The 13,981-nt window shown below is 40.4% G+C and overlaps 1 protein-coding gene across 2 annotated transcripts; it reads right to left on the reverse strand.

The window, feature by feature from the left end:
* Positions 1-4,473: 4,473 nt before the first annotated feature.
* Positions 4,474-6,771, reverse strand: LOC113354564 (LOB domain-containing protein 22-like). 2 transcript variants are annotated; one of them, XM_026597861.1, is made up of 2 exons: positions 5,765-6,771; positions 4,474-4,805 (listed from the first exon to the last, which is right to left on the reverse strand). In XM_026597861.1, the coding sequence occupies exon 1, from the start codon at positions 6,671-6,673 to the stop codon at positions 5,804-5,806; it is 870 nt and encodes a 289-aa protein (XP_026453646.1). In that variant the 5' UTR covers positions 6,674-6,771; the 3' UTR covers positions 4,474-4,805; positions 5,765-5,803. The 2 variants fall into 2 exon arrangements, with proteins under 2 accessions (XP_026453646.1, XP_026453645.1); XM_026597860.1 differs by having other exon boundaries at positions 5,760-6,769.
* Positions 6,772-13,981: the final 7,210 nt, after the last annotated feature.

Raw genomic sequence — 13,981 nt, forward strand, 5'->3', positions numbered from 1 at the left:
TAACTATAATCATTGGTCCTTTCTCATGAGAAATTTCCTCAAAGGAAAAGGACTATGGAAATACATAGATGGTAAAGAAAAGCGTCCTGCAACAACTGTTTTAGAGAAAACAGACAAAATGAAACCTTCAACCACTGATAGTCTCAAAGATTAGGAGATCAACAATTATAGAATTCTCACATGGATCGGAAATACTGTTATTACATCCATCAGTATGCAGCTTACCAACTTCGAGGTCGCCAAAGAAGCATGGGGCTTTCTCTCCGAAAAGTATACTCAAATCAATTTTGCTCGACGTTATAAACTTGAAAAAGATATTTGATCCCTAAAGCAATAGAATGACCAGACAATATCAGATTTTCACTCAGAGATGTCTGTAATATGGAATCAATTAGCACTAATGGAACCCAGATGGACTACTGATGCACAATTGTGGGAAAAATATCAAGAATAATCGCGGTTAGTTCAACTTCTTATGGCTTTAAGAGATGAGTTTGAATCTGTTAGAGCATCAATTCTACATAGAACACCTCTACCCACAGTGGAAGTTGCATTATCTGAACTCATCACTGAAGAAACAAGAAAGAGAATCAAGCCAGACATCTCAGTTGTCATTACTGCATCTTCAAAACCAAACTATAATTCTCAAAAGAATACATCAAGCCGTGACGTATCTCAAGTTCAATGTCACAACTGCAAGCTAGCAACTTGGACATCTAGCCAGAAACTGCACTCAACCATCAGTTCAATCACTAGCAACATCTCAAGCTCGATCTATCTCCATATCAATGTAACTACTGCAAGGAATTTGGACATACAGTGAACAACTGCACATCACCAACATCAAGAGATTTGCGTGAGAAAAGGAGGAACTTAAATTCAAATACATCAACAAGATTCATTGCAGCACCAGTTTCAGCTGAGCTAGAAAAGAAGCATGAACCATCTCTACCTGATATTCAGGAGATGATCAAACAAATCATGTCAATTGGTAATAGTCCTTCACTGGCTTCTGCACTGGCAATTCCTACAGGTATTTTCTCAAATGAGTGGTTTCTCAACTCAGGTGCTTCCAACTATATGACTTTTAATCCTCAGTTGTTTGAGATTCTGAATCCAATAATAACTCCTAAAATTCATACTGCTGATGGGTCTCAATTAACTGCAAGTCATATTGCATTGGTTAAAACGTCCAACAAATTGTGCATACCTGATGTACTTCTTGTTCCTAAGATTACCATGAATCTTGTCTCTATTGGACAACTGTGTGATCAAGGATTTAAAATTCACTTCTTTCCTTCTGGTTGTGTTATACAGGATCCAAAGACGGAGAAGCTAGTTGGGATAGGCCGTAGAGTGGGTCGACTATACATTCTAGATATGCTCATTGTCCCTATACAATCCAAAGATCAAGTTGCTGCTATTTCCACTTTTGCACCGTCTTCCACATCACCATTCATGTATTGGCACTCTAGGTTAGGCCATATATCATTCCCTCGTCTTAGATATATGATTAATAAAGGTTTGCTCGGTTCTACTCAACTAGATAAAGAACCTTGATGCATCACTTGTAAGATCGCTAAACAACCAAATTTACCTATTAATAACAGTACAACTTTTTCTACTGCGCCATTTGATCTTATTCATTTCGACGTTTGGGGAAAATCACCTATTGTGTCAAAAGGAAGGGCCTTATACTATGTGATTTTTATCAATGATTACACAAGATATACTTGGATATATCTTTTTAGTTCAAGGTCAGATTTCTTGAAAATTTATATTGAGTTTTCTACCATGATCAAAACCCAATTTGCAAAAACCATTAAAACTTTCCATGCTGATCAAGGGGGGGAATATATATCAAATCCTTTTATAAATTATCTTAAATCTGAGGGTACACTTCTCCAATTATCTTGCACAGAAACCCCTGAACAAAACGGTGTTGGAGAACGCAAACATCGTCACATAATATAAACAGTTAGAACTCAGTTACTTTCTGCATCAGTTCCATCTAATTTTTGGGGGAAGTTTTTCCTTACTGTCGTACACACAATAAATCGTATTCCAACAACAGTCATAGGCGATATATCTCCATATGAATGTCTTTATGGAGAAATACCCAATTATTCAGAACTTCGTGTTTTTGGATCAACTTGTTTTTTTCTTCCAGAACGAGAGCGTAAAAAACTCAGTAAAGGAATTCAATATGTATCTAGGGTATGGGATAGAACATAAAGGGTATCGTTGTTATGATCCAACAAGTCAAAAACTTCGTATATCTCTTCATGTCACCTTTTGGGAGAAAATACCATATTTCTCTCTTCCTAGAAGTAAGATCTCTGAAAATTTCACATATCAAGATACTTTTGATATATGGACTCTTCCATTAGAACCTATTTCTGAGACAAGTATATCACCAGAAAATCCTCAATCCTCCATTCCTAATACTCCAGATATGCCTGAATTCTTCATTCCCCATGAATAAGAAGTGTCTCAATTCTCCATTCCTGATGCTCAAGATGTACCTAAATTCTCGTCGAATCACTCTATGTCTCATCCTGACACTGCCTCTCCTGAACAGGATCTTATACCTAAAGAGATACATATGGATCCTCGTGAAAGACGTCCACCAGCTAAGTTATCTGACTATCATTGTTATTTGTCAACCATTTTTCCATTGTATGAACCTAAGTCTTACATAGAAGCATCAGCCATTCCGGAATGGAAATACTCAATGATGAAAGAATTGGTTGCACTAGATAAAGCTGGAACATTTGACATGGTGGATCTGCCACCTGGGAATATGGGATCGGTTGCAGATGGGTTTACAAGATAAAAACAAGAGCTGATGGTTCTATAGAACGTTACCAGTCTCGTCTTGTTGCTCAGGGACATACACAAGAATATGGAATTGATTACGAGGAAACATTTTCACCTGTTGCTCATATGACAACAATACACAGTCTTTTTGTTGTTGCTTCAACTCGTGAATGGGATCTTCATCAAATGGACGTTACAAAAGCCTTCCTTCACGGAGAAATTCATGAAGAAGTGTAAATGAAGCCACCTCCAGGATTGTCTCACTCTCTAAACCAAGTCAGCAAGCTTCGTAAAGCCCTGCATGGTCTCAAACAAGCACCTCGTGCTTGGTTTGAAAAGTTCATCACTGTTATTCTTCAATATGGATTCAAACAAAGCCCTTATGACTCATCTATGTTCTTTAGGAGATCAAGCAAAGGAATTCTGATTCTTCTTCTTTTTGTTGACGATATGGTAATTACAGGCAGTTATTTGGAAGGTATTGATATTATAAAATCACAACTGAGTTCATCCTTTGAGATGAAGGATCTTGGTCATTTACGATATCTCCTTGGCATTGAAGTAGATCGATCATCTTCGGTCCATCTCTCAAGTAAAGTATGCTTATGAGATTCTAAGTCGTGCAGGGTTATCTGATAACAAGACAGCTGATACTCCATTAGAAGTGAATGTTAAGTATAACCCTATGGATGGAGAAGTTTTATCCAATCCTACATTATATCGTAAATTGGTTGGTAGTTTAAATTATTTAACTATCACTCGACCTGATATTAGTCATGCAGTTCACATCGTGTCAATTTATGCCAGCTCCCCGTTCAACACACTATGCAGCTGTTTCTAGAATATTGCGTTATATCAAAGGTATGTTATATCAAGGATTGCATTTTTCTTCTACTTCTGATCTTAAAATCGGAGCATATTCCGACTCTTACTGGGCTGGTGATGTTACTGATCGTCGTTCAACCACTGGGTATTGTTTGTTTCTGGGAAACTCTCTAATTTACTGATGTAGTAAGAAACAAACTGTTGTCTCTCGATCTAGTGCAGAAGCTGAATATCGAGCACTTGATCATACTACTGCTGAAATTGTCTGGCCGAGATGGCTTCTTAGAGATATGGAAATTCATCTTTCAATACCTACTTCATTGTTCTGTGACTACAGATAGCTGCAGATTTATTGACAAAATCACACCCCTCTAATCGTCTTCACTTTCTGGTATCCAAACTTAATATGTGCTCTAGGCGAACTTGAGTTGGGGGGGGGGGGGGGGGGGGGGGGGGGGGGGGGTTGGGTGTTGTTAAGAAACATAGCGTTGACATCCTGGAGTAGAGATATTGCATATCTCACAATCTTTGCTCTAAGATACTTGCGTATATATTCCTTGCATGTTACGTATATATGTTATTCTGCATGCAAGATATGTATTATTGTTATTTCCTTTTCTAAGTCTTTTGTAACTTGTATAAAGAGAAGCTATGCTTCATTGTAATCTTTACACCATTAATATATCAATCTTGATTCCGTGACATCTCTTGTCAAGGAGAACAATAAAACTTTGCGGATTGTACAACATGCATAGTATAAAAATCTCCTAAAGATCAATAGAATTATAACATAAACAATATCATCAACGAAAATGATTATACAAGCAATTAAACATAAAATAATTTACTATTTTTTCTCAAAATAACAAGACGTGTATCCTATGTTTGATTAAGCTTTATTATGAGTACAAAGAGGTAATAAAAAGGCATTGATGTAGTGTCCTTCATTCTTCAATTCTAAACACTCATACTAACGTTCATTGTTCATCTCTAACATGCTAAGTGTACAGCTTTTAAGAGTGAATCTAAACAAAAAGTGAAAGAAAAATGTCATCACTGCTTGAATCGCGACGCCATTACTTCCCTTAGTAAGGCTTTTCTCCACTTGTTATTGCTTCTGCAAATCACTGGTCTCTTCTCCGCTTGTTCAAAAATGTTCACTGCAAATTATAATATCAACACAATTAGAGCAACTTCATTTTGCACAGAAGAACTTTGTTTAATTTGAGTATTGTTGTAACTGACTTTATGTTTAGAATGAGAAATTCTCTTCTTTAGTCCAACAAAATTCATGACGATTAAATAAATAGGATGTAAATTTTTTTTATCTAAGAAACATCCAGATTACAACACTAATAAATCACTCGGCGTGCATCACCACTACCACCACCATAATATACACCACTTTCTCCATGCATGCTAGCTATAGTCCCCCCTCGGGACCATGCTTCCGTTTTCAGCAATATCTCACTTCATAACCAGGGGGTGCCACATAATTGGATCAGTTTCCTCCACTTGTTAATTGATTTCTAAAGCCTGTTTTTTATATTTTTAGACTAGTTTTTATTTCCAGTGAGTATATGTTGGCCACTCTGCTGACAGTGGTAAAAAAAAAAAATCTTCGTACCTAAGATCCTGGCTCAGCCCCTCCTGACATTGACTTTACCAAGTTACCGGCCATCTTCGAATTTCCCACCATGCACAACCATGCATACGAATAAACAAAAATGGTGCCCTATATTGTTATCACCACTTCCATTATATGCACATTCAACAACACTAGATAAACTGTAGAACAAACATTTATCACAGAAATAACCCACATTGCCATTATGAATTTGCATTATGCAAATACTAACAATGAAAAGATAATTGTGTTTTCTTCTCAAGTTTCAATTTAAAGCATGAATATGCTTAAAAGCTCCTCCATTTACTTCTTAATTATGAAGATTCATATTTTCCTATATTGGTAACAATCTTTATTCTATTACTATGATTAATCCTCGAAAATCCTAATGTTATTATAGTATAATTCTCAATTTAATGAAGATATATGGAATTTAAGTAATCTCTTAAAATAAAAGATTTTCACAAAAAGAAAATGTAAAACTTACCGTACCAATTTGCTCCTTGGAGGTACAATCTAAACCAAGGCCATTCATTGAACATCAGGATCTTCAATGGACGATTGTTGTTGCTGATTATGATCATCCATTACGGGAGACGAACTGGAAATTGAAGATGGGGCGTGTTTGCTCTCGATCATATTCAAAGCATCATTTTGATTAGCTAATGACTCCATACTCCAAATCTGATTAAGAACAGCTACATCGTCATAATCCTGAATTACCACTTGATTTACCGGAATAACATTGTAAGGCTGCCGTTGATGTTGCATATCTTGAAACTGCTGCAACATATTTTGATGATTATAACCATCTAAAAGATTTTGATTATTAATAATTCCTCTATCCTCCTCATTGTCGCTTGGAAGAGGAGGAACAACATTAACATTAACGTCAATAACGGATTGAGCTTGAGCTGCTGCTCGGCACATAGCGATTTGATGATAAACAAGCTCGAGTTCTTCTTTGCAACGAGCAATCTGGAATTGAAGATCACGAATTAAATGAGCACAACCACCAACAGGATCTCTAGCACGAGCCTCAGCTTGAAAAATCATTGAACGCATCGCTGTTTCTTTCTCTACCGGATTATCTAAACTTTTAATAATCTTACAAATATTACTAACACCGAATAGTTTATGAGTATTAAGAAATTCTGTCTGGTGTGTGGGTGGGAAATAAGGTGCTAATAAACAATCAGAACTGCATTTTTTCCTTTGGTATTTACAAGCGGCACAAGCTGAGGAAGAGGAAGAATGGGTTGTCGTTGTTGTTGATGAAGAAGAAGCAGAGATTTTTGTGGTTAATTTTTGTGAACAAGTATTTAGTGATGCTTGAGTTTGGAGGTTTCTCGGCATCATTTCTGGCGGAGGGAATATTGTTTGTTGTTGTTTTTGAGGCATGTTTTTTGGGGGATTATGATGATTATTGATCAAAGTTTTACTGCGAAGAATAAGATTAGGGTATTCTTTTATTGATTAGGAACAGAGTTAAAAGAGAAGGAATTGATTAGTTGCTATTTTTGAGATTTTGAGAGAGAATTGATTTGTGTTTAACAGATTCTGTTATGTGTGAACCGATATTAAGGGGGTTTGGGTTCATCTTGAACGTGTTTTACTGCTTCTGATTTTCTATATTTACCCTTACCATGTATTTTCTTACTTTCCTTTCATTAGGAAATCTATGTACATACGCGGTACAGAATATATTGAGAGAAGTTCACAAATTTGGTGCGCTTTGAATCCAAGAGTTTGGGAATTCAAAATAAAATCTCTGCTTGAATGTCACAGCTAAACTGGATCGTGCGAGGATTTTCGAATCAAGGTGCAGCATTAATAGTGCTCCCAAGGATGAAACTTCGGGTGCAGAATTAATAGTGCTGCCATATGTGACAATTTAAATGAGTTTGTTTGGAGTGTGATATCATTATGGACAAAATTAATACCTGTGTCATCTTTATTGGTCATTGTGTTGCAATTGATTATAGATGAGATTTGATGTTGCGAATTTAAAATGTTTATGATGCTATTATGTCTTCGATTCTAGGATCAGAAGGACTTGGACTTGGTGATAATTAATTTTTGGAAGCGGAATTCCCGGTGGAGGAGTGGCAAAAATTCAAGTGCGTCTATTGTTGCACCTTCTTCTCTTCAGTTAATCTGGCCCGAGAGTAATGGGAATGCTATCCACATTGTGTATGTAATATCCATGCTCGAGAGATAGGAGATTGAAGATTACAAGAGGAATGCCTCCATGCTGAGGCACAAATCTTCACTGCATCCTCATCATCGAGGATTCGAGTGCGTCTTTTATTAAAGTTTGTTGGTGTTTATATAAGTTCTTAATGAAGTCTCCAACTAGTTTCCGCTGTGCCAACTCAAAATCAGGTCCAACGTTGGAACTAGATTGACATGTGCAACCCTGTAAATTAAACAGCTTAAATTTAGCTTAATTTACATCACTAGGAAATCAACTTTCGTTGGTCGAATCCAGCTAGCTTTCTGCATGGCCTTTGTAGTACAAACTTTCAGAGGGTAAATTTGCAGCCAAAGCCCATGTATTGTTGTTAGCATGCTGATAGGCTAGATGATCATCCAAGTTTTCTAGAGGTTCTTTACCAGTCACAATTGCTTCCACAAAGCATCCAAACATGGAAAACATCACTAGTGGCCTATCTTTATATCTTTTACCTTCAACTCAGCGATAAGCCGATAACCTATTGCTTATCAGCAAGTCTAAGTGGGTCAAAGCTGCCACCAGAGTTTAGAAGAAAGAGACGATCGGTATAGTTGACTAACGCCATTGTAAATGTATAAATATGAATCAGCACATGTGATATGATACGTACGTAAGTCAGCTAACGCAAACATACACCATAATGTTGACATGCTCTGTGGAATTTGTTCATCCCACAAACAAAAAAAACAAATCTTCCTTTCAACCTAAAAGCAAATTGTTCGAGATATTTTGCGAGAAAAAAAAAGTAATAATGAGCTCATAGTTGCACGTTCTTCTCTTTAGAAGACCTGAACCTGAAAAATATTGTGGGAACCCTATCCACATCGTGCTTCTTGATTCTTTGACACCTTCTAAAAGCTATGGTATGGCAATCCCCTCAAGTCCTTTCTAGCTTTACAATTACTTCGTAGTTATATCCTGAGTGGATTCTTAGATCGCACCCTTGTGTGTTAATGCTAATGTTTTTTTTTCCAAAACCTGGTGCATCAAAATACTTGGTCTTTCGGTTATACCCTTCCTGTTCCATCTCGAAATCTAACCAGACAGACAGCCAACTATGAATGAAGTTTGAATGTGCAAAAATCAACGGATCGATTTGAGTGAAGTTAGATTTGGAAATTTGCATTGTTTAAATTGCTTTCTACTAATAGGGATAGGTAACATGGTGATGATAGGGTAAGTTTAATGTCTGCTGAAGTCTTGTGAGACTTGACAATTTTCCCATCCACAAACTCATAATATTTTTGATGTTTATGTGGCTCTTGTAAGTTGTTGCAAATTTTATGCAGCTCTTCTAAGCCAGTGGAACACTGATCCATGATTTCTTTTTCTTGGAAATCTTAAATTCTTCAAGATCCCAGTTCAGTTGTCCTGGTGTATGAGTGTTGTAGGTGTAGATAATCCACAGGTCTAGGTGGAAAGATCCTAAGCTGTGATACACCAAAGAACAAAGAGCGGCGAAGCACAAGATAGAACCAGACGGCGCAAGGAGCGAGGTATCACGTGGGTCGGATGTGACGTGATCCTTATCATCTGACAGGTCGGGCGAACAATCAGAAAGCACTCGGTCAGACGAAGGGAGATGGTTAAACAAAGGAACGAGAAGAAGAGAAGGGCGACATCGTGTTAACCGGGCGATTAAGACTCGGCCTCGAGTGAAGAACTATCGGTCAAACCAGAAAATCGGGCGAGCAGTGAAGGTATGATAGGGAACAACTAAATTGATGTAATGTGTGACCAACATTGTAATTCTGTTGTATGTCGACCTTGTCCTATAAATATAAGGGCAGGTCGAGAGAGAGAGGCAGGTTAGAAGAGAGAGAGAAAAAACAAGACACTACATTGGAGAGTTTGAGAGTTACACCATTTGAGAAGGAGAGTTACACCATTTGAGAAGGAGAGAACATCTTGTAATCAAAGAAGAGAAATAATAACATTCATACTTTCACCCCTTGGACGTAGGTAATCATACCGAACCACGTATATATTTGTGCCTATGTTTATTGTGTATCTTCACTTTGTGTTAAATCATCTTCTACTTCGTTGGATGTGGTGTGTGGTTTTATGCCACTACATTCTGGCGCCGACTAAGGGGACGTCTAAGTTCTCCGGATACCTTGACTGCATGTGCCGACAGAGACGATCCAAAATCTCCTAAAAACACTTTGTGTGTTAGTTGATGTTATGGGATGAACTCTGCTCGGTGAAAGTCTATATATGATCGTTTGGTTTGAAGACTGTTGAGATAGTTAAGTTTTCGTTATTAAGATCGAGTCGTTAGCAAACATTTTCAGTTAAGTCGATCTCGAACAGTCGACTAGTCTCGCTTGTAGGCGAGTCTGTTTTCGTGTCTTAATCTTCGTTTTCATAGTACTTTTCGCACTTGTCTTCGTATTTTGATCTTAGTTTTTGTCCCGCGAGTTCAACAACGGAATAGCCAATAAACTCCCAAATAACATCTTCCATGTGTGGTTGAAGTTGTTTGAGGTTCCATGTTGGCTGGGAAATTTCCAAAACAACAGCCCGGCGAGATTATTGGTCGCCGGTGAAGGAATCCAAGGAATCAAGGGAAGACATCCCATTGTAGTTCCAAGGGAGTGCATAAGTCTTGGTCCAGTTTTTGCCGTGGCGTGCTGACCTCATAAAAGTACGAATTTGGACCTTTTTCCCACAGAGAACTAGGTGTTAATGATTTGGAGTCTAGGGAATGTAGGACAAATGGTAGTTAATGCAGAGTCGTGGTACTGAAAGCGACGTCGTGCAACTTTGAAAGCGACGTAGCATGATACCCGTCTAAAAGGATACACTTAGAGTCTGAACATGGCAAATTGGCGAGGTCAGCATGGGAGAGCAGAGGGAATCGTACTTTTGAAACTCAGTCTTGGTGTCAGTCACCTTTTTCTTCTAAAAACCGTGCGTACTATAGAAACTTTTCAAAAACAGGTCAAAGTAAGGTGTTGTCTGTTTTCACATACGTAGGTATGGACTACTCTCGGACTAACGGAACACTGTGTCCGATGGCTAGCACGTCAGGGATGGGAAGAAATCTGAGGAACCGCACGATCTCCAGTAACAGCATGCAAGGAGGAGTAACTGGGACGAGGCGAGGGAGTAACGGGTATCCACCACCAGAGGAATCACGAGCTGCTGCAAGGGGTATGCCAACTGTGGACGAGGAGATCGATCTGGGACGAGAAGGTGACCCATCGCCTCTGGAGCGAATCGCCTCGCCCCCAAGGAGGGATGATCAAATAGATGGACTTACGCGTCAGACACGGAAGATGATGAGGCAGCATTGATCCTGCATGCTCAGAGATGAAACATCAAACGACAAGCTGAGTATCAAGAAGCCCTCGGGAGAGACCAAGAACGACTAAGGCGAGTACAATTAGGACGATAAACAACTATCGGAATCGATCCGGCGACATCGACTCAGATACTCCCCGCAGTACCACCTCCACCACCTATGATGATGGCACCACCCCATGCCCATATAGGCCATCCAAATGGTCACTCTAGCCATTAGAGTACAGATACAACACTTCTCGCAATTCTGGAAAGCCAAAGAAGGCAAGAGGCGGCTTTAAGGGATCTTCAGCAGAGGAACCTTGCTTTAGAGTTCGAGAACTATCATCTACGGAATTTAAGGTCGAGGTTAAGAGGATCTTCTAGCCGAGGGACATCAGGACACCAAGGCCGAATCGGGAAGGTATCACCTGCAGTAAGACCAAGCAATTCCGGTCGATCAGGACCACCCCCAACACCACCTATCGGAAGATACGGTCCACCCGAGAATTCATCGACAAACGATGAAAGGCACGAGAGGAATAATCTACATAGAAACACAAGGTCCGACAATGCGACTGAAGCCAAGCTAAGAGAGTTAGAGGAAAAGATAAGGAAGTTGTCAGGAACCGGCGAAGAAGATAAGCTCGCTGAGGTCATAAGCGAGGCCGAGAGAACCCCTTTCACCCAAGAGATAGAACTAAGGGCCTTCCCACCTAAGTGCACGCTCCCCACCTTCCCATCAAGGTTCGACGGAACGGTAGACGCAGTTGAGCATTTGAAGATGTACACACTGTCCCTAATACAATGGAAAAACCATGAGGTGGTAATGTGCAAGTTCTTCCCTGCAAGCTTGGAAGCCGAGGCAAGGAAATGGTTCGACAACCTCGCACCAGGAACATTCAACAGTTATGAGACTCTAGTAGAAGCCTTCCTTGAAACATACATGCACAACAGCAGACCTCGACCCAGGGTCAACAAGTTTTTCACCTTGGCCCGACGATTCAGAGAACCTCTCAGATCATTGATCGATAGATGGAGAAATTTGTGTACAGAAATTGGGAAAGTACCCGTCGACCAACAGATATTCGGGTTTGAAAACGCACTTGGGAGGTCGGATCCCATCTGGATAGCCATGTTCACTGAAAAACCACAAACATTGAAAGAAATGAGGAAAATGGAAGAACATTTCATCGCCCTAGAAGAAAATCAGGAAGAGTCAAGGGATAGGGGAGTGCAAGAGGCTAGTGCGGCGCCTGAGTCGACATTGGACGATGTTCAAAGGCGGTCCGAGAAGAGACCGAGCCCACCTACGCGAGGAAATGGGAAGAAGGAATGGGTGGCTAAAGGAAAGAGGCCGAGGCACGAGGCGAGAACATACACCCTTTTGAATGCTCCACTAGAAGAAATCTTCAAAGAGGTCGAAAAAAGGAGTGACATCATATACCCAGCTTCAAGAGGGGTACAGTTTGAGGAGACCAAGGATCACCCGGAATATTTCCATTACCATCAATATCGAGGCCACTCTACAAATAACTGTCGAGAAGTGAAAGACATAGTGCAACACCTTATTAGAGATGGTTATCTGAGGACGTTCGTCCGACACCCAACCCAGACGACCGCAGCGCCCGATGCACCCGTTCATCAGGTACGGATCGACAGATCTGCACAGTTTGTCAACACGATTTCCCATTCCGCCATTCAAGCGTACAATCTGAATCCTGGAATCATGTCAAGAATCCACAAAAGAGATCATAATGGGAAGGAAATTTTCAGTGTGGAAAAATCTTTGCCGATGGAATCCTGGATGATGCGACCCATCTTTTTCTCGGCTTAGGATGTCCCGATGAACGACCAAGCTCACAGTGATCCCTTGGTTATCACCCTACAGATTGAGGAATGGGGGGTAAGGAGGATACTAGTAGATAGTGGGAGCTCAGTCAAAGTACTCTTCTACGATACGTTCAAAAGTATGGAGTTGTCAAATGATATACTCGTCCCATCGACATATCGTATCTACGGTTTTAATGGGACTGTAACCATCCCAAAGGGCGAAGTACCTCTAAGGGTATCGGATGGAGGTGGTTACCTAGATACTTTAACCACATTCTGCGTGGTTGATGTCGCCTCGCCCTATGAATCTATAATCGAAAGATCATGGATCGCGGGAATCAAAGGAGTGGCATCGGCCTATCATCAAAGGCTACGATTCCTAACGTACAATGAGATAGATGAGGTCGTAGGAGATCCACAGGAAGCCCGACAGTGCATGTAGGTCGATGCCCAGATAAATGAGGAGCGGCGAGCGCGACAGAGGGGAGAGAAGAAAAGGTCTAAAGAAGCCAAAGTCGCAGAAGAACTGGAAAGAGTTATTTCGCAGGCGGTCATGACTTACGAAGCACAAGGAAACGAGCCTTCAAAGCAATTAAAGGAGATAGCGCCGGTGAAGGAATCTAAACCAAACTTCTCGGCCGTGGAACCTACTCGGGAGATTAATTTGGGAACTGAAGAAGAACCAAGGGTGGTAAGGATCGGGTCCTTATTATTGGACGAACAAGTAAACCAGCTCGTGGCGGTGCTAAAGGAAAACATGGATGCATTTCGCATGGAACATACACGATATGGAGGGTATAGATCCGGAGGTATGCTGTCACCATCTAAGGATCGACCCAAGATTCAAGCCAGTCCGACAAAAGATGAGGCGAATCGCACCAGAATTACAGGCGGCCGTCGAGAAGGAGCTAAAGAAGTCACACGAATCGGGAATAATTAAGAAATCGCACTACCCACAGTGGATATCTAACATGGTCGTGGTACCAAATAGAAACGGAGGATTCAGAATCTGTATCGACTTCAGCGACCTGAACAAAGCTTGTCCGAAGGATAGTTTCCCTCTCCCAAGTATCGATCAACTGGTGGAATCTATAGTGGGGTACGAGGCACTAACGTTGATGGACGGATACGCGGGGTATAACCAGATCCCGCTGGCTCCCGAGAATCAAGAACACACCTCCTTCTTCACACCAAGGGGCCTATACCGCTGCACCAAGATGTCGTTTTGGCTGAAGAATGCATGCGCCACATATCATAGGTTGGTGGGAGACATGTTTGAAGACCAGATCCACAACACCATTGAGGTCCATGTCGACGATATGCTAGTAAAAAGTCGCCTAGCCAAGAATCACATC

The sequence above is a fragment of the Papaver somniferum genome, chromosome 2 (assembly GCF_003573695.1).
Source record: "Papaver somniferum cultivar HN1 chromosome 2, ASM357369v1, whole genome shotgun sequence".
NCBI classification, from domain to species: Eukaryota; Viridiplantae; Streptophyta; class Magnoliopsida; order Ranunculales; family Papaveraceae; genus Papaver; species Papaver somniferum.

Bases quoted from the DNA above. Each gene is read 5' to 3' on its own strand.
- LOC113354564 (XM_026597861.1), bottom strand. From the start codon at position 6,673: ATGCCTCAAAAACAACAACAAACAATATTCCCTCCGCCAGAAATGATG.